Source organism: Adelges cooleyi, unplaced genomic scaffold (assembly GCF_023614345.1).
Source record: "Adelges cooleyi isolate 19-005CV unplaced genomic scaffold, UGA_ACOO_1.1 ACOO_flye_CR_arks_rails_tigmint_CR_PRNA_25, whole genome shotgun sequence".
NCBI lineage: Eukaryota > Metazoa > Arthropoda > Insecta > Hemiptera > Adelgidae > Adelges > Adelges cooleyi.
The window spans coordinates 1244724-1267372 of NW_026095915.1; the positions used below are offsets into that span (position 1 = coordinate 1244724).

The 22649-nt window shown below is 38.6% G+C and overlaps 1 protein-coding gene across 4 annotated transcripts in view; it reads right to left on the reverse strand.

The window, feature by feature from the left end:
- Positions 1-22649, reverse strand: part of LOC126837507 (rap1 GTPase-activating protein 1) — a 120878-nt gene that overhangs the window by 18694 nt on the left and 79535 nt on the right. For 2 of the 4 annotated variants that reach the window (XM_050571427.1, XM_050571426.1), the window contains exon 4: positions 3142-3402. In XM_050571427.1, the coding sequence (XP_050427384.1) occupies positions 3142-3402 (261 nt within the window). Of the gene's footprint in view, positions 1-3141; positions 3403-10357; positions 10738-21839; positions 22060-22649 lie in introns of those variants that run through there. The other 2 variants (XM_050571428.1, XM_050571429.1) reach the window with 2 other exon arrangements.

Consider the following 22649-nt stretch of genomic DNA (forward strand, 5'->3'; position numbering starts at 1 on the left):
GGTATGAAAATAAAAAGTAAGTTGCGGCATACGTGATCGGTCGACGGTCGTATAACTCGCATAAGTAATAATTGTTACCTATTATTTGTTATTATACACACAACTGCACGACGGTCGGTTTCTCGTTTCGCCTTAAGATTACACACTACAGGTCTCCAGCGGTGGTTATGAACAAAACAAAATGGTACAACAAACAGATAAGTATGATTATAATTAATTCGGCGCTTGTATGAAAAAAAAACGCATGACTTTTCTAGATTTGTAATTTCGATAACAACGGTTGGCGGTATATTGCGTTTGTCTGGATCCTTCACTAGAGATTTGTAGGTATTTGTAATTAACCCAATACACGTGCCGAGTAGTTTGGACTAAAAAAAAAAAAAACTACTCTCAACCGCGCTTTGCCCATAACAATATAATAATATTGTATTGTACACGTACAACTGTGGACTACATAAAAGTGGAAATTATCAGTGTACTATTGTGATTATTACTATTATTATTATCAGTATTATTACTATCGCCACTTGGACTACACAATCGGCGTGGGACGGTAATAGTAGTGTAATATTATAATATTATATTGTTTCGAGATACCTCTGAGCTATTGAACAACAAAAACACCATGTCCAAGGCCGTCGACGATGACGACAACTTATTGCAGTTCGGCTAGGATACGCCAAAGCAGAACTACACTCATACACACACACATCGGTTGGTCGAAACGAGAATACTGGAAATAAATAGTACTACTATACGAGCCAGCCCGAGGGTCTAATTACCATACATTATATTACTGTCGACCCGGCGGCCGAGCAACGACAATAATATAATAATATTAATATAAGATTTTTAAAGTTTGAGTGACATTCTTTCAAAAAAAAATAATAATCCTTATGTACAACCCAGTCGAATAACGTTAATTATTATTGTACAATATAAGCAAACCAAAACCCTCTTCGACTCGAGAGCAACCACTTACAGCGAACAAATGATTTGCCAATACATTATACAAATTATTTGTTAACATACACGGTGTCCCAAAAAGAACGGCGGGGTTTCAAACGGCTGTAGGTTGTCACATATTATAGTGGCAATCATTCGAAACTTGACATTTTCTTCTTTCACTGAAGCCCTACCAGAGCGCTGTAGGTCCAATATACTTCACAACCTACAGCCGTTTGAAACCCCAGCATTCTTTTTGAGACACCCTGTATTATTATTATAGTGGAATGTTTTGTACAACGATTTCATTTCTAGAACGTGGTCACACTGAATTGAGGACGGTGTTCAGTAAACGACTGAGTGCACAATCGGGTTTCATCTAAACCGTACGATTATCATTATTACTTTCAACACTAATTTCGGTTCCCGGATGACGTCATAAACTTGTTGGGCGGTTCGAGTTCCGCTCTTCTTCCTCATTGCGACCGACCCGAAAATGCCACAAGAAACCGCAGCAGAGACAACCAGCGAAGACGGCTAAAGGAAAAAAAAAATTACCCCAAAACCATCGGCTTTGTTCTCTCTGGTCGTTTGTGCGGTGTTGTCAACGGTTCGCCTTTATTATATTATGTATAATAATAGTGTCGTCATTGTGTACGGTATTGCCACGGTGATACACCTACGCTTGGTCGGAAACGACTTTGTTTACCGCAAAAACCGATTAACGACCTTGGTCGGCCGGTTAAATTGGTAGGTATAGGTATAAACGAAAAATCGGATTGAATATTATTCTTTCGAATATTCTTTTAATATTATACGATAAAATGTAGAGTCCCCTTCAAAACGGGTATGGACAAAAACGGTGGCAGTGCGTTATACCGCATGTGACCCAGTGCGATCATTCAATGATCGATACGTACACACAATATACATTTATATTAGAGTGGTTTTTTTTTTTTTTACGGTCACAGCCGCGGTAAAACGCAATCCTATCTAGGTATAACAGTAAACGACTTTTTAGGGTCACGACAGAACTTGCAATAACGACTTGGCTAGGTAGAGCGGAAAGTAATATACATCAGCTGGCATCGATTTCCGACCGGCTGCCACGATTATTATTAAAACCGAACCGTGTGTTTAATATCATTCGGATTAAAGAAGAAGATCCGTTGGGGGGTGGATAAACAGAGTAAAGGCAGGATGTTTTTTTTTTTTACTGAAACGTAGCAAAATATATTATTATAAAAAAGAAACGGTACACACAAATCCTTTCCGCCTTGAAGCATTTTTCGGTACTGCATTATCATCATCATCATCATCATCTGATACGGATGTACGTTATTACACTATGAACAGGGCGAACCGTTTGGATCATTACCCTTTGATAAACCCGAGAGTCTGGGAGAGGTTGTGTTGTAATTCAATGAGCGAGCACGTTTCAAGTACCTACGCCAGACAGTAGACACTGTACTCTAATTATTACTATCATATTATTATTATTATTTAGTTATCGCCGTAACAGAACGCGTGCCAGAGCGAAAGCACTCGAAAGGTGTGTGTGTGTGTATATTACAATAACGCGCATTGTTCATAACGCGTTCAGGTCTAATGAAATCAGCCACGTTGATTGAATGACAGTCAACGCATAATATTACCACCAGAAATATACGACGGATCCAGTATACCGTCGACCCACACCTAGTTATTTGTCTATGACTCGACAGGAGTAGTTACATCAGACGTTCAAAAACACAGACATATCATAATAACGTTCAAATTTACATAGCACAGCCAAAGTGAAGGACAAAATATTTGATTACAAATTGTATCAGTGTGTAACGCGCAGAGACCGAGTGAATGTGAATTCTTAAAAAAAGCTTATACTTGTATTTGAAATGTTGTCAAAGGATAACCCTATTACAAAACAATACAAACGGATTCACTCGAATTTGCAGATTGAGTTCAACTTTGTGGCATAATCATTGCCAATGAGACAATTGAGACCAGCTATAAGTTGGGTTTTAAAATAATTTGTGTTCACTTTTTGGGTGTATACGTAGGATTTTGGCGTAGATTCAAAGCGCACATAATTGTTAATGTATAGCTCTGGCCCGGAGCTAAAGCATAAGTCAAACTATAAGTTTTGCCCGTCCAAAAAAATAAAATAGGGAATAATATGATTTCGGTTGTACTCACTCTGCCCATAAAGTATCTGCGGTACGCTTTGGCCGTGTCGTCGGTTTCGATTTTGTTGTTCCAAGTGCTGGGACCTCCCGGAGCCGTGGCTTCGTAGTCGTTCTGGTCCTGGCCGTCGATCCAGAAACCTCCGCCGGTGGGCAACACGATGTTCGGGTAGGGCTTAGGTCCTTTCAACGTCTCCTCCAGGAGCTCGCGGGACCCGTTGCCGGCCGATTCCGGAGGCGGTGCCGTGCCCGTTGATCTGTCATCTCTGGACGTCTGCAAGAAAAAAAATCAATACCAGTCAGCACGTGAACGAAAATCCATATCATCCCATTCACAGACCACTCAAACGCACGTCTGCATAATGTGACAGCGTGACCGCTTAAAATGCAAATAAATACTTTTTTTATAATTGAGGCGCTCAGATGCCAAACCGGTTAACTCATGGTTGGATTGAAAAAAGTGTATAATTTTCAGTGGCCAAGATAAATAACTCCACAGTTGCATTTTTCACCGCTAGAGTGCGCTAAGAAAATTGCGGCAATTGTACTTACATACATTGTTTCAAATAACTCCAACAGCCTGTCGTGAAAAATGTCATTCTACGGAGTCAATCAGTTTGGCTTCTGAGCGCCTCAATTATTCGTTAAACGCTGCACAGTACAATCCTCATCAACTATACAGGTGAACAGATAAATTCAAATTGCATATGTTACAACTGACAAGTCATACTATAATTTGCATCAAGTGATTGCGCAGTAGTGGAACAATATGTACCAGAGAAATACAATTCCGTCCATCTGGTTACACTGCAAGCTCGTATTTTTGCTTACTTCATAATATATTTACACTTATTGCGACCAGTGTGATCAGTTCCGTTTTAACGTACGATTAGCCCTGGTGTTGTTGTGGAAGACTTGACGGTCACGTCTACGCTACTTCTTAACTTCTCTCAGTCGCGCCACTTATGCACCCAGGCGTTCTCACAAAACAGCTCCGCTCATTATCTGTTCTATTTCTCTGTCTACGCACTACATTAGGTACGAACGCAATAATTGGAAATTCTTTGACCGTTGCGAGTATAATATAATCCCGAAAAAAAAAAATTAATAACCTTGAAACGTGCGCTCGCCTCTGCACGTCTTGTAACCCAGTATTATTATTATTATGGTATGTTCGACTATGCTGGCTCGCAAAAAAAAAAATAAATAACAAGATATCATAATATATTGAATTAACTGTAAACACACGAATGATTCTCGTCTCGTACATATTAATGATCAGTCCCCACGGACTGGCAAACACCCACAAAGCCCACGGATCGCATTCATCGTCGCCGTACACCTCCTTTACACGCATTTCTTACCGCTGTTTAAGTAATATCATTAGCGCAGGTCAAACAAAAACTTCCATTTTCTATATTTTGCCGTCCGGTCATCATCCGCACAAAGTCACAAAACATAAATAGCTGTTACACTTAGATACATAAGCAAGTGCATTATTCATCAGGAGGTCGTTAAACCGTGTATATTATTTTCACGTGCGAGCTTACCCCGACGTTAAGCGCAATTTAAGAGATTTTTTTTTTTACTTACATTTTATTATATTTTTCATAATTACCCAATTGTACACACGGGTTAAAATATATTCTATGGGAACGCATACAGGGGCCAAACGAGTCAATGGCGACCAGCAGACCGTGAGCTCTATTTCCTGTGCGATTCACAGGAAACACAGAGCCACCTCGGTCAGATAAAAGACTTCACCCGAGCAAACCACCGGCGGCCATTACCTGGTTCGTTTTGTACAAAAGGGAATAACATAGATACGAATTAGAACAAAAAATAAAATTAGAAGCGACATTAGGCCGGTACGGATGTTCTATTACAATTCCCCCCCACCACCCAATAGTTTAAACATTAAACATTATTATGTAAATACTTATCACCGCATTCTTGTTGTTATATAGTTTTGTTTTGTTTTTTTACTATCAATATCATTTCAATTAGGCGTTTGCGTGTGTTTCATTCAGTCAACTACCGAAATACAAGTTTTCAATTAAACTATGCAAATGAAGCACAAACCCAGTGCCGTGTGACCGTTTTAGCTGTTTTAGACGAACGGGAACTTTGGGCCCAATTACAGTATTATTAACAGTCTACTGCGATAAGTTTTCTAATACTAAAAAATGTACATAAATATTTCCAAGGCAATACCGTACTGATTAATATTAATATTATGCGCCGACGGGTATAACCGGTATTGGGTGTTCTTTCCAAATGTTTTTTTTTCTTTTTAATAATAACAGTATTATACACGGGTCGTCCGGGAAACCGTCGGCCGAGTATTTTTTTTTTTTTGATTTTAATTACATTTTTCAAACCGACTAATTAGGCATAGGTATTTTATTGTTGACCGATGATTCGGTTTTTTTTTTCCACCCAATTCTCGAAATTAGCAATGGAAAATTACCGCGGTTTGACCGTAAAACACATTCGGCCCGTGGGAAAATGTAAGTAACTCCAAGTAAGTGTGGTAACATTGGAGACGGCGAGAATTAAAATAGTCAAACAAGCGTAACCAAATATTTTGTTTTCCACCGGATCCGGACGGAGAGACCACAATAGTGAGTGGTTAATGGCGAATGCACTGTGTTTTCGAAGAGCATAAAAATACATCATTTACATCATTCCAACCCTTTTGGGGTTGTCGACGAAATGGCGTTCACTTATGGCACAACGAACGAGCTGTTGATCTATCTAGAGTCAATTGTATTTTTAGAACGGCTTGCTTTTGGTGCTCGCCTCCCTTGTGCAAAACTACTAACCGGAATTACAGTGTACCGTTTATTAACAACAACAAGACGGATCAACCGAGGAAATCTTTAGGGTGCCAATGTGTGTGTGTGTGTGTGTGCATTTATTGCTGTCCCTTTGTGCGCTTCTCTTTCACATTGTAGCCGCTTCTACTGCTTCTACTGCTGCTTTGCAAAACCTACCCGTCGTATACCTTTTGAAATTTAAATGTCCCGGCGCACAAAAGAAAAACCCTGTAATAAGACGTGGACGAGGGGGAACGGTGCAGATGTGGATTGTGCAGGAAAAAAAAATGCACACAAGCAGCTCATAACGAGTCTGAATTATTCATCGCCACGTTGGTACACACACACACACACCAGAGCGAATCGTTGTCGCCGTCGTCGTTAACAGTCAAAGCCAATGCAATATAGAAGAAGAAAAAAATATTACTATTAATCGAGACGATCGACCTCACACAAAAGACATATTATTATATCGTGTATACTTGATCGTCGGCCAAAATAAAAAAAAATTCATTAATTTTTAGCACTAGGCGCCCACACGACAAACGATGTTACCCAACACCTCATTATTATATTGTTGTTGCCGGCCGTCTCGCAATACCTGGTGTAAGCGTACACTGTGTTATTATTATTATTATTATTAATAAGACTGTTTGTTGGCGTTTTAATATAATCGTTTCAATTTACAAAACCCCACATTGCTGTCGCCGGATTATTATACTATTGCTGTCGCGCGAGGAGAAGTAAAATAATAACAACAATGTATCTCGCCTACAATGAACAATGAACGTCCAAATAGGAGAGGGTGACGATACAACTGCAGCAAGCAGAGAAGACATTTGGAAAGCGGCTACTACACCACATTAATATTATATATTGTTGTATGATTTATGAACGGTTTCTGGTATATCTCGGATAGAGGTTGGTAAAACGCGGTGAAAATATTTAAAAAAAAGTGTTATCATCCCTGTACCTCTCCTCTTAAGTGCGCCAAAGTGGGTATGAACAAGAAGAAAAAATAAAGTTTTATCCATTACCGCAACGCCTGCCTGCTGGATTTATTTGGGCACCACCTCTGGGCCATTGTACCGCAGCAGCAGACAACATTGGGACAAATGGAGCGTACGCACAAGGAGTTCAACGATCCTTGTAAGAAAAAATATAACGTTTTTTTTTTTTTTTGTTATCGGTTGCACGCTTTCGACCGACCGCTCGGCTTGGTTCTCTCTGGTTGTTATGGTTCGAGAAGTCTAATGTTTTCGTCGAAACAACACGTTCTTAAAAAAAAAACACACACACACTCAAGCTCATTTATTGTCGATGGCAAACTAACTGAACTCAATATCTGGAACGTGTATTGCCTGTATAGTAGGCTGCCATTTTGTGAACAGTTATCGGTTTTATCAAACACAATAACATGGCCACAGACTATAATATGAAAATAGTCATGGAAAAGTAACGTAGAATTGTTACTTTCCATGAAACTGGTACACAAAATGGCTGCCTTTCAGGTAGGGACATTTTCCAAGCTGAATAAGCTTTTCTTATGTTTGTATATTATTCAATTTTCTAATCTCTTACAAGGGGATTTGGTCTTCCCCCCCCATCCATTTCAAGGACGAGCCAAGGCATACACGGATGTATGCAGAATACAAATGGAACGGCCCATAAAACAAATTAGGTTGTTGATTTTCAATCCGGGTTTTACATCAGCTACTATAGCCGCTGTACCTCTGGACATAATTCATACTATCGTCCATACTAATATATATTGTGTAACGCCAATAGGGAGAGAGAGTGGGGTCGGATCAGCGCTTAAGCCTTTACTTAGATGTGTAGTATAAATCATGCGCGCAAGATCAGTTTATAAAACGCTCGGTGACCTTTTTACCTGCGCCTAACAACTTATTGTGTCGACCAAATCCTTTTCTAGCTCCAGCCGTTCTACGGGAATTACCCTGTAGTTTATTAAACCGTTTTCTATTATACGGGTACTTAATGGATGGGTTTGAATAGGATTTAGTGATCGGACGGTGACAAGATTCAGGGCCTTAGCTGCTTCTACTATTTCACGCCATCTCTCCCTATCTTCGCTCTCCTCTAGTCTTAATCCCGGTGCTCATTTTTCGAGGTCAACCTCCTCAAGTGTTTGTCAATCTTAGCGTCCGTCTTTATTTTGGGCTTTAGGTACATTTGATAGCATTCTCCACATTGGTTCTCATTTTGTATTCCTCATTTTCCACGATAGGCCTGTCTTGATCGCCCTTCGTAACCGACCACGTTTCTTCGCATCGAACTGGTCGTAGACAGCTCAAGTAACCTTTATTGGCTGCTGAATTTCTTAGCTTTATCTCGTTATGCATATTATTTGTATTAGTTGCTTAATATTTCGAGTCGGTTACAGCTTGTCGGGTGTGGATGCCGACAAATTAGGTCCTGTGCGTATCGTATAACCGAAACCTTAGGTAGTCCAAAAGTAAAACCGACACCGGGTACATTTGCCACCCAAAGACAGCGGCGGCGGCCGAGGGTTTGTTTTTGAGACCACCCCACGGGGTGTGCCGGACATAGGTCGTCTAATTACCGGATAAGGCTCGTGCCCCGGACGAAGCCCTTGATGAGCGTCAAATTACACACCGCCGCATTCGGATGTACGAAATTTAATGCGCAGATAACACGATGGGATGACTCACTAGAGCGGAAAAAAGTAGGTAATAAAAAAAAAAAATAAATAAATAAACAAATGGAATTAACTCCGAGATCGAGTATGACTGCAGTTGCTGTTGGCGAGTGAATCATGTTATGTTATGTACTACAACATTTTGCCACAAGGCCGGGAGGCATGTACCACCACAGCTCATTATTGTTTTGCTTTCGGTTTCGACGACGTGTGCATTGTAAACACAACACTCGCCGAGTTGTTGTATTGGAGTGTTGTACATAGTATTTGTAATTTTTTTTTCCCTAACAAACAGCCTTTCACTCGTTTGCATCGCACCGCCATTATAAAATATGCTATTCGTCCACATGGGCTTTCTCCGCCGGACCAGCATCGTTTCCCGGCGTCCGTCAATACCGCAGCACTGTAGCTGATGGGGAACTATTGTCGTGTCCATTGCCATTCTCCAAATATAATATTATTATGTGTGTCCGTCATCATTTTTCTTATCATATCTCGACGGTTATATTTCCTGTCCATCACCGTCATAATAATATGCCACAGCTTTCCCGGACGGGCCGCAATATTATTAGTAGGTATTACACGAATAATTTTGTTTGCAATACAGGTGGTTTCTAGTTCGTTGGTTACACACACACACACACACCTATGATGTACCTCTAACCGCCGCTTGTTGTTCGCGTTTATAATGGTGAGAATCGAAACGTGAGAAATACATAATGGCAGCCAACCCCGGCCCCATGTTTTACATGGGAAACGACGGCCGGATGCGCGCATCTTCCCCCTACCCTTGGGGGACAGTGTAACCGTACCTAACCCGCCGAATGACAATAATAATATGTTCGGATGTGTTGTTTTCACCGACAGAGTTGTGCATCATTCGCGTAAAACGTTATCCGAATTTAATCAGCTAACACTACAAAAAATGTCATTCCAAAATCGCAGACTCACTCAAACCGTTTAATACCACAACTTGCATCCAATATACACTCCACGGTCCAAAGACATTGGTGTCGAGATCTACTAGTCTAACGTATAATAGATTAATCTAGTTAGAAACAATTAGGAAAAATTCCCGTTGGGTTCTATCACAGGACGGCCTCTATCCTCATATTGTATCACCGTTGTATTTTTTCAGTGTATATATTAATGTTACTATTTGCTTATCGTACCTTTTACAGGGAAAACCCCTCAAAGGCTAATCGATAATAAACAACAAAACGGTCATCTGTTTTTTTTTTCAGAGTTGGCAATAACAAACTAAATTATTATAATTGAATACGAGCAAACCCCCAATTAAACCCATATTGTTTCCGGGTAAACACTAACACACTTGTGCTGCGCTTAAACTAAAAAAAAATCTGATATTCGTTTTGGGCAACTGTTTTTTTTTTTATTTTGCGTTTTTGCCAAGTGCTGGATAAAATATTTCTGGTGCCGCTCAACTGGCGCGTGTTACCAAAATGTGGACACACTTATTTCCTTGTCGGGGTACGATAAATTTTTGTTTTAGATTGATCATTTTCGGATGGATCCGCGTTGGCATTAGTGGCGACAACAAGATCCCAAGACGATCAAACCAATAATAGCCGATGAGAATTTTTAACACATTCATATCGTCGTCAACGTCATTAGAACATTGTATTCATCGATTGTATTGCATTTAGGACCGACAGTGGCAAATTGGGTTTGACTTGACAACTAGTGAGATAGATTTCTTTCTTATTTACCTGAACGCCGCCCTTGAAGTGATCCGAGTTCTGGCTGTGGCGACTGCTGTGGTGCCGTTCTCTCCACTTTAACACCCCCATGACCGAATGTATCCAACCGGAAGGAGGAGAAGAAGAGGAAGACGAGTCTAACCGGACGTCCGCGCAGGACGTTTGCCGAACCGTTTTCAACGCCGTCGTGGTGTCGAACGAATCGTACGAAATATTTCAAAAAAAAATGAGGAGAACCGCAAAATCAATTGTAATAAAACACTACGGGCGATAAAACGTTTAATACACTACGGCGGTTACAACGAATATTTTGGATTTTTCCCGTTAGTCCCCGTTGAACACATGTCTGCACAGTGCAAGCCTCACGCGAACACACACACACGGAGGACACCGGTCGGCGGATAACTAGACCAGCCGGCACAGCGTACGACCCACCGAGGCACTTCTCCCCCACCCGGCAGGTCGACCGACCGCCGGTGTAACGGCGACCGGTCGCTTGGCTCACAAGATACGCTATACACACAGAATCCACACACACACACACACTGTACTTTAGAAATATTGTTATGATGACAACAAATATGCAAACCGTTTACGCGGATATATACCTATACAAACACATTACTGTTGTCAGCAGGAAAGGGCAGTATTTAAAATACAATCATTTCAAATAGGTACTTTTTGTATTTTGTAACTCAATTTTAAGATACAAAATACATGCATCTTGATTTTGTACTTAATTTTCATACAAATTACATGCATCTTGTATTTTGTAACTTAATTTTTCCATACAAATTACATGTATCTTGAATTTTTTATCTTAATTTTTGGATACAAAATACATGCATCTTGTATTTTGTAACTTAATTTTTCCATACAAAATACATGCATCTTGTATTTTGTAACTTAATTTTTCCATACAAATTACATGCATCTTGAAATTTTGTAACTTAATTTTTCCATACAAATTACATGCATCTTGTATTTTGTAACTTAATTTTTCCATACAAATTACATGTACCTCGTGTTTTGTAACAAATTTGAAACACAAAATACATGCATCTTGTATTTTGTAACTTAATTTTTCCATACAAAATACATGCATCTTGTATTTTGTATCTTAATTTTAAGACACAAAATACAAAAAACTTTGTAAATTGTCAGCAGAATTGGACATTTTTTATTCGAATAACAACTAATTTATTTGAGTAATCTCTTTGTTCGATACCATTTAAGATGATTTCTTCGAATAAAAAAATGATTTAATCTAAATTATCTAAAAAATACCCAATTCTGAAAGACCTTTTTCATTTGCCGGTTTTGTATACAGTCCTCTATTAGATTCAAATCGTTGTCCGACGATTGTATTTGAACAACTAATGTTCCTTAAAGGCCAACCGAGAGTTTATTACTAAAAATGTATAATGTGCAACATTAATTAGTAGTTAATGAGACTAAGCTGTGATTTATTTATATGTATATATTGACTATTGAGTATTATAATTAATAATGACTAAGTTGTCGATACAAGGTATACAGAAATATTGCTGAGATGTGTATTCAATGTCTACTAATATATTATTTTATTGAAAAATCATAGTAATAAAAATACGGCCGAGGTACGAGCCCTGTTGGTTGATTAATTACATTAACGGTGATCATATTTCCTTAACTGCCAAAACACTTAGTTATTGAATTGCGGTTGACTTTGATGACTTTGAAACGCGGTTCGTGAATTCCGAAATTAGTTGGGTGTTTTGAAATATCGACTAATAAATCAATCGACAGACCGTACCGTAAGTCTTAAGCTATGGGCAAACTTATCTTGCTTACAGAGAGGTATGCGCGGCAGCTACCAAACGTGGGCGTAGAATCCAAGACAGATACGTACTCGTTGATAATTATTATTCCATTAATAAAATACATAAACTTAGATGGGGAAAAAAAAAAAAATTAATCCATTTTAACGAAATACCCGTAAGTGTGCGTGATGACTTATTGGCAGTCGTCACGATCCGTCGGTTTTTTTTTTTTTGCCTATTAGCGTTTTTTTAATTTATCAAACCCTCTAATGTACCTAGGAGGTGGTACCCAAAGCAATTACAATATAGGTCGTTTTATCGTTATTAGTAATTACACGCGGTTGTTAGGTTTTATTTTTATTTTTTTTTTCATTAATTTCGCAAACAGCCGTGACTTACAAAACCGAACACCGAACGCACCACTATTCGATTGGTATAATATTATTTTCACGATTTTAATTGTATCGACTTTCTTTATTGTACGGAATAGTAATAATATATTATGATTATGATTATGCCTCCCAACAGGCGTTTCCCTGTTGATAAAAAAAATACCATTTAGTTTGATCATGATGGAAAGTGCAATTTAGAATGACACCAAAAAAAAGTAAGTGCAACTGAATTTGCCTTCCAATGAGTCGCAGTTGTCCTGATTCCTTTTTTGTTTACTCTTCACGTGGCAAAGCGCTGACAAGAATTTTTTAATATGAAAAATAATTTTTTTTTTTTAACGACAGACTCATTTAATGTAAGCAATAAGTTGTGTCTATCGCATAACGTTCTAATCTTAATCTCATGACAGATACACCGGCTAGTGAGTGTATACACACAGATATGAAAGTAGATACCTAAGGCGGAAGATTTTTTTTTTTATCTGATAAACATATACCAATTACACACCGTGTATGAGACGAGTACGCATTTTTTTATTATTATTATCATTATTATACGGTTTGTGATGAAATTCTCTATGAACATACATACACACAAGTGCACAGAGTCGAGCCGGACAAACCGAAAAATATTACTATCAACATTTACCATTATCGGCACAAGGCCACTGCCATAACGACGGTTTGATTTGTTTTTTGAATTATCAAATACAAAAATGCATAACACATCCTTTTTGGCATTTAGGCGTTTTTTAAATTAAAAAAAAAAAAAACTGTTGCGAGTGTAGGTATGTATTTTTGTACACGTCATCGTCGTGGGTACACAAGACACACCACGGTGTTGGTGGTATCTTCGAAGCCTATCGAAATGATATATTGCACTGGTATTGAAATGGAATCGAGTATGGGATATTATATTGTCTTCCTACGACGCAATATCGAACAGAAGGCGTGCGTCTCGGACGAGGGGGTGTCTTACACACAACGTACTTAATAAGGTGATTCGTCTGTTCTACTGTTTAAACTAAAAACCATTTTACAAAAAATGTCGGTCAACACCGAATTTTCGATTCATTGAAAATTGGGATTTTTTTTGGATATTTCTGATTTTTCCATATACCACTACATACCGATGACGGTATCCTTGAACGGATTGTGGGAGGTTCGACTGTTTATTTCGGTCGACAGAGTTAACAGAGTGATAATAATATTGTTAATATAGATGCCGGTGGCCAATTGGCAGGTCGCCCGAATTGGGATTTATTTTGCTGCTTGGCGGGAAGGGTTATCGGGAGACAGTGGTGCCTTTGTGTGTAATCTGCAAGATCCGGACGAGGGTCCGCTTTGGCCTAGGCCGGACAATAGAATGTTCGATTAAAATATGCACCAACACATCATATTAATATTATTATTGTTATTAGAATCGATGTCGAAGGGCTGGGTTCAGTTATCACGAGGTACTGACCCACGACGACCGCCCAGCTGTGTGACGGTGGCAATAAAGTTCTCACGAGGGCGAGCAACTGTTCACAAATGGGGTCCACGTGGGAATTACATTAATCGGATTAAGCGTTTGGCCGACGTGAAAAATCATAACAACTAAAACAATGAGCGGAAAAAAAAAACAATTTTTAAAATCAAAATATGAGTAAGTAAACGAGTTGTACATCGGACGGAAATTAAACAGATCGTAGTACGTGTATTAGTGTTTTAAGTAAATTAGTACATTATTTTTGTTAATGTTTTACATGAATATGTTATTGGACTGGATACAAGAAATTTAGTGATAAGAGATAACATTGCACTGCGTAAAAAAGACATTCCACTAATTTACCGGCTTGACCGTCTTAAGTAATCATCAGATCTTTATGAAAATTTTCGGGTTTCAGGCCTTGAAATTTAATTTGCTTCCACGACAAACGCAGTTTCTGCTAAGAATTCCATCTGGTTCACTATAAGAGCTTCCTTATTTACTTTTAGTGTACGTCTACGTATATTATTATAATGCCAGAGACGCCCGTAGGAAGTTCACAATACGAAGTGTGCTTAAACATAATTATTATTGTGGTTTCTTCCTATTGTTTCGGTCTATTCAAACAAACACTTGTCTATAATAATATGTGTCTGTTCCTACACATATCCACGGTGATGTTTATTTAATTGTTTTCCTCCGTTCACTTTAATGATAACGTTTCCAGTAACAATTGTCCTAAATTCGTTTTTTTTTTTTTTTACTGAATTCTTGCGGATATGCAAAAACCGGCGTGTCTTGGATGTGTGCAATAATTACTTGTCTACGTCGTACTCTAGTGTAACATAATAAAAAAAAAAAGGAGTTTACCATAAAACAATAATAGTAGTAAATCCAATTTAAATAATCGCATTCTCCGTGAAACGTTTTCGTAGATAACAGAATGCAATAATTTCTCTAACGGTTGTTATTGTGTGACTCGACATGTTTATGGAAATGTGGATTGTGAAGCAGTTGTGCCTATACTACTACTACTAATACTACATACTATAGCAATGTATTTTATTTTTTGGAAACGTTTCAGAACAACATAGCTAACACAATAACACGACTAATATTTATTTTTTGTACAATGATAATAATGGGCGCCGTTGAAAAGTATAGAAACGCTAAAAGCTTTCCAATACAAATCCACAACAGCAACCACAATATGCTCGTCAAACTACAATAGCACGTCTAATGTCGATGAGAATTCTATGAACAAACAAACTTTTCAATAAAGTTTTCTCCGCGGTTTGCACTCTGGGAATAAAACCCCCCCCCCCCAAGGGTTTCCTACCTATGCACTAGGTATAATACAACTAGTTTAAAAAAAAACTCTGAGCCGGCTTTACATGTTTTTTTACATTAATTTGTGTTAAATATAATATGCGGCGTCGAAGAATACTAATATTATATAGCGGTCTCGGTTCAACGACCAATTTGAACGGCAAGAACATTTTTTAAGTTTAATTTAATAAAAACAATCAAATAAAAAAAACATTGGGATTGTGATAGTAATGTATTATATTATTGTAACGAGTGGGCGCGTGTACACGTGGTGTATATTATTGTACTTGTGTATTGTTCAAGGAGAGAAATATGTACAAAAAATGTTTTATTACATTTATTTTTAACCTAACCCGAGCCGTTCGTGTGGCACAGTGTTGGGATCAGGGTAAATCATTTTTTTAATAAAAGATAAAATAAAACCTTGGCCATCCATCTCGAAAACGACACGAAATAACGTCACGAAAGTAGCGCGTCAAACATACAAGACTAGTAATGTTATGTTTATTTTTAATACATTTATTTGTGTTTTGTTTTCAGCGAGTTCAAAGAAATAAAGAGATGATTTAATTTAGTAGATACTGAATAATATAGAATTGTAAGTAGCTTGCTTTTCAAATATTTTTCCACAATACATTTTTTTTTTAAAAAATGTGTTTTTTCTTTAATTCAATTGAAATATTTTAGTTTATTTAGTTTCGCATTGTCGACCCACAATTGAAAACTACTTATTTTGTTCGAATCATTTTTTAAAATCGTTCAAACATTTTAGCTGGGTAACGATTGTGCTCGTCGCTCGTGTGTACCTCACTGGTACGTGATCGTTTCGGAAAACTTGCACTTACTGTAATACTGGTACAAAGCAATGACGACGACGAGTGCGATGATGCCATTTATGAAGCACCAAAGCGTGATGATTTTTAAACAGCACTCGTGGAGGAAACCTAATGGACTCTTTATTGAAATAACGTTAAAATATTATGATAAAAATACAAACACAGCTATTAACGGGTGAAACTCGTAAAATCGATGAAACGCAATTAAATAATATATAAACTATAATTGAAATGTAAATAAATAAAATATGTAAACTTTTGCAGATAATGTGTATAATTAGATAATCATGCACGATGTGGATAATTAGAAGAATATAACAAAACTATTTTGGAAATCGAAAAAAATGACAGTCAAAATGATATTTTAATCGGCCAAAAATTGCTGGTTAATTGGTAGCACATATTTTATTATATATTTTTTTTTTGTTTATGCTGGATGGTGTGACGTTGGAGATTATTTTTTTGTCTATCGCATAAAAATGATAATTATCAAATTTACAACAGCTGTTTATCATTTTTTTTTTTTTAAGTTTTTATTCAGTTAACCCTGTTATTTGCTCGCAATGTCTTCGAAGACGGTCGCCGGAGCGATAGGGGTGAGAACCTAAACAACGGTTAGCACTTCAGAGGCCGGCCAAACGATTTGATGGAGTACTTAATGGATCCCGGGCAATTGCTATGAAGTGTTATTGGCAGAGTGATGACACGGTTATGCGCCGAGCGTCTCAATATGCCGAAGGAACTGTCGAGCAAAGATAATCAAACCGAGTATTGGATACCACTTTACCTCTCCCGTGTCGTCGTGTATATTATCATAGATGGGAGAAAGGCCGGCGGTAAAAACAGTGATTAAAACGTGACCGAGGTTCGGATTTAAGTGTCGGGTCGGTTCGCTTGATATCCAATAACATTGTACGGTGCTAATGGAATTGCTAACGAAATCGACCACCGAAAAACTTGGCCCCCTTCCCCACACCTTTGACCCTCCCTTATATTTATCATCATCGCCCTTTGAAGAGTGGATTATGTAAATACAGAGTATACGATTTTGTTTATGTCAATGCCGTAAACAGATTTGTGCAAATTCGTATTCGAATACAAAATGATTTATTTATGTTTTCCTTTAGTATAAATACTGGTTTCAGTTTGGATTTGGACCACTGGGAGCGCTCTATGACGGGTAGGGTGGTGGAAACGCGTGGAATAGCTCAAGACAGAATAATACATAATATGTGAGCACCGGCAGGCATATGTTTTTTTTCCATTCTGAGCCTTATTGACAGAAAAATAGCTTCAAACCTAACCTATTTCTTTCACTTCGTGTCGCTTTTTGGCAAATTGGTCATCGCAAAAGCATGTTTTGTGCTGGAAAAGCGTTAGACTCGAACGGTACGTGCAAGTATGAGCGGGTATCGCGTCTCATCGTATTTAGATTAACCACTTGTGTGTGTTTAGTGCACTAGACGGATGCACGTGACCGGCCTACCAGATGTTCGGCTATGAATATTATGTTATACTATATGTCGGCTTTCTTTTTTTATCTAAACGGCGCCCTCTTTTCCGTGGGTTTTACCAAGTATACAGTGCAATATATATTATAATAATAACATAAATACAGATAAATGTCTCTCTTGCCGTGCGCTCAGGATATTACATTTTCTTATCCGTAATGTTATTATTTTTTGCCAACTCGTATTTTTCTCGCAAGAACAAACCAATATCTACCACCGAAAAAAAAACGCGAATCATAACATACAAAGTACATTTACATTTGATTGTCTTTGGTAGTAAATGCGACAGCAAAAAGGAATCTTCCAAGAACAATGTTAAAACGATGACAGTAAACAGATGTTCTAAGACAACTAAACAGACAAATTATCTAATGGTAAACACACTTAATTTTTTCAAAATCGTGTCCACCTCAAGACTGGCAATAGACAAGATTTCAATACAATATATTTACAGCGGGTATTCACTGGCGTTTAAGTGATCGGTCGCTCACTCAAGGACTCAGAACAGGATAAAATTGACTAATTGTTTCAGCTTATTGCGATCGAGTGTCGATTGTTCTCATTTCGACCGTAATCATAGTGTAATAATATGTTTACACGTCAGTTTAATACCAAGAAATATCAATAAGAATACCGAGAAATACACGTTCACTACACTATTCGAAATAACATCACTCTGAGTGGTTTAAACTGACCGAGCTCTTACGCGAGACAATGCCGCTGTAAATAATAGAATTTTTAATCCTTTCTCGACTTGGTCGATTGAACGATATTGTATTGGTCGACGGGCAACGCACGCTGTTCGCCGGAGTGTACTATTGCAACTACGCCTGTTCAATACTTAACGTAGGAAACGGTAAGAAAAGGAAACGGCGTGGAAAAATCCAGAGCATTAGAGGGGCAACAAAAAAAAAAAAATAGTCCCTGGGGAGTCTTGATAAAGGTCGGTCAACACTGGCCGAGTAATAGTGTGGTAGTGCGTCCACAACAGAAGCACAAGGTTCGTTACACACGTCACGTCGGATGCACCGCAATGGTTGTGTTCAAACGACAGATGTACTCACTGAAAAAAAAAAATCCTCTATCGCAGACGGTCTCCCGCAGCTGAAATCGGTAATTTTAAACCGCTTTTATTTGCGTTTCACTAATCCTCCGGTGTACACAACAATACACCCTACAACCGGACCCTTTCGGTCGACGCCCGGTGACAAGGAACCATGTACGACCTATGTAACAATGTAGGCTAATTATTATATTATGTAGACCTGCCTACTTCTGACTATAAGAGCAGTACACTGTTATTATCATTACCTTTGGGTGTACCTATTACAACAAATAACGTGGTTATAGTTACACGGGGCGTCGAGAGGGCGCCACCGACCCGTGTGGGTGTGAAATAAGATCCGGTGTATTGGAGTTTCGAATGACACTGGTCGATGCTCTGACAGCAGGCAGAAAACGCGTTAAAGAAAACCGATTTTATTTTTTCTCTACAATTTACATAACAGATTCGCGAAACTAGGTCAAGCCTGTAATCGCACCGGAGGAAAACGTCATCGCGTTTTTTACGAATAATTTTTGTACCACTATTTTTTGCGCGCTGCTTCGAACAGACTTTTATAACATATAATTTTTTACCTTACCGTTGTTGACTCGGGATGTTATGAAAATATGTTGCCTACGACCGGTCTGTTGAAAAATGATAATTACCTTATTCTTAATCACTCGACAAACAGTACCTGTATATTTTATTCTACCTTCATTTTGCGTTTGTAACATATACAAGAGATGAACACACACTGTACCGGTATAGTTGCTCGGTTACTTGTACAAAGTATTATTTAATAATATACACCTTCCGCTATTATACTTGTTGGACCACCCGGATGGCTCGTAGGATTTCATTGAGTTAAACCGAACACAGCAACTCCCCCGCGCTAACCCGTTTCCGCTATGCCCAAAGGTTAGGTTGCACGTTTTTCCCCTTCGACAAAGCGGATTACGTTTGACTCTACAAGCACACCGAGTCGGGTAATCTTTTACTTTTTTTTTTTTTTGTAAAAAAACCGAGACATATTGTAAGATGATTTAAACGGAAATTCTTAACCTGAGGTGTAAAATAAAAGTATTCCGGATTCATGTCGGTTCAGCTGGTTTCTTTTTAAATAAATAAAAACTCTTAGGCGCACGGTTGGCGCGCATCAATACACCTTAATCGGACCTACGATAAAAAAAAAGCGAGAAATCATTTATACATAATATTATGCTCATTGCCAATAGTCGGAGTAAAATGAATGAGCCACGCCAAAGGTAAGTAAACCTAGTCGTTTAACGGGCGACAAAATCGGATAGGCCAAGGCCATGGACGCCATAAAAGTCATCTGTGATACCTGACACTCGTTCGTTTGTTGTTCTAAAACTGATTTATATTATATTATTATGTCGGTACAGGAATTGCACATTTGAAATCTGTCAATTCCTCGTGACCCACAATGGAAAACAAATGGACAATCATTCTGAAAACGGGCGGGTTAGGTTAGGAGGTTTGATCATCAAAAACCATCATCCTAGAACATGTCCACCCGAGATCTGAGATCTAGAAACTGTCTGGAATGATTCGTGTAGGAATGTGCAATTTTTGTGTATTCTTCAATTACCCACCGAGTAGATGTACCGACTTTCTTATCCGGCACCTTTTGGTCGACACTGCAACCATTCCAATTAAGATTCGGTTGTGTTGCCTACAAAAAAAAAAAAAAATGTTTCGGATGCAAACAATTTCGTCGAACGAACCGGTTTGTTGCCAGTGTTATCACATAACGACCGGAACCGAACAGCGCCTTCCGTCCAAGTTGAGGTCGACCCCAAATTGGGCATACTCAATAAGACGGTTGTTATTATCGTCATCGACAAACAAGAAGATCCGGAGAGTCACAGAAATAGAGAGAGAGAGAGATAGAGAGAGATAGGTTAGCTGCGCTAATAACGCTGTAAAATCATTTTTTTCTATATTGTACCGTACAATAGAAACGGCAGAAAATAGAGTTCATTACGGACCGAAAAAATAGCGCTATTTTTCATATTATTACAACCATTCGGTTACACGATATTGAAATACACACCGTCACGATTGCTAGCTTGTTTTTGTGTTGCTCTACCGCGTAACCTAACCGAAAGCCAGTCGAGTTTGTGTACATTTTTTTTTTTGTTAAATAGGCCGTCGAATCAAAAGTGCAACACTTAACCGCCGGCGAACGACCTTAATACAAAAAAAAAACATTAATAACCGAGAAATAGTTCCTAGGAATATTTTGCAGAGTAACCTCAACGTAAAAAAAAAAAATAAACACATATTATGCACACTATAAAACATATTATACTATAAAATTATTAAATTATTATAAAGTATTTTATAGGCTATAAGTTAAACGACCCACTTTAGTTAGACTCTTATGTTGTCATTGGCAGTGATCAAATGCTGTACAAACCGTTTAGCTGTTCATCTCGAATCTTGGCTATAAACGGAGATTAGGGGGGGGGGAAGGCTTGGGATACACAAAAAAACTTAAAACTTAAACGTTTTTCAATAAATACCTACCTAAACGTGTTGACTAATTATTGTCTATGGTCTCGCTTAGGTCATTATTTTTCTGGGTACGTTATCGGGAAGCGAGGCCGAAGGTAGCGGTCGCTCTGTTGGGGGTTTGGAATATGAGAGCTGAGATTAGAATGGAAATTTGAGCAGTGAAATTTAGCTGTTTTTCAGCACACCTCCGCCGCCGGTGTACGCGGAGTATAATAAAATCGCATATTACATATCCAAAAGAGCATATTAATATTATTGCTATCATGTCGAAATTACAAAAACCCTACCTGTGTAAACATGACCCGAATCGAACCGTTGAAATTTGATGACATTCGGACGGGTATTTTTTTTCCCGTGCCTAAGTCAACAACATAATCACCGTTAATAGAGTCTGTGTTGGTTTTGTGAACTTAACACGTGCCTCGATCGCCTTTATAGTGTACATGTTGTTGTTTTTTTTTTTTTTTAACGGTCGACACGGTGTCAGAACGGCTTTATTATGTTGCACACTACTACTATATATTATTTTATAATTTATAATAACCCAATGGCGGCGGTACTCACGTCCTCGTCTTGCTCTTCGATGGCCTCGATCACCGGCTGTTTGATCATGGTGGACCTCTTGCCCTGCGATTTTCGCGTCATTGACCGTATCATACTGTTATCGTTGTTAACATACAAGTTGGCCCACCTCGTCTTAAAGCCGCACATACATACGAAAACTTAACGAGCATTAACAAATATCGTGTCGTGTGTCCGGTCAAGCGCCGGCGGATCGTCCTCTGTCTGCGCGAACGAAGGAACCCTCCTCGCGCGCGCCTGTGTGTTTTTGTTTTATATAATATTATAGTAATAATTTTCGTTAAATTTTCATCGCAATCATATAGTTTGGCCTGTTTTCCCGTCGTCAGACCCCTCCGGTACGTGCCGGTTAGGTTAGGTTACCCACAGCTGTGTAAACTTCAAAGCCGTCTCCGCGGCGGCGGTAATGATGAATGGCGCACACCCGACGCGCGATTCGCAATTCGAAAACACATTATGGCTATTGTTTTTCACAAAAACAAAACCCAACCAGTGGTGTTGATAAAAACAACATTAAATGTAATATCACAGAGTATGAGCTTGGAGGAAGAGGACAGCAGCAGGTCGAGAGTTTGAGTACCACCTACCTACAGGATCTTTTGCACAGTGTCTACGATAGGGATGTGCTAAGATCATCAAGTAAACAGCAGCGTCGGGTGATGAATGTGGAAACATGATTCCAATGAGACACTCAAAGGTTACTTCTACAAGCATTAGAGCAAAGGAGAACTTGACAAGTATGGCAAACAGCGCTAACCCCCACGGTCATCATCGTCGTCTCCCCTAACCCGA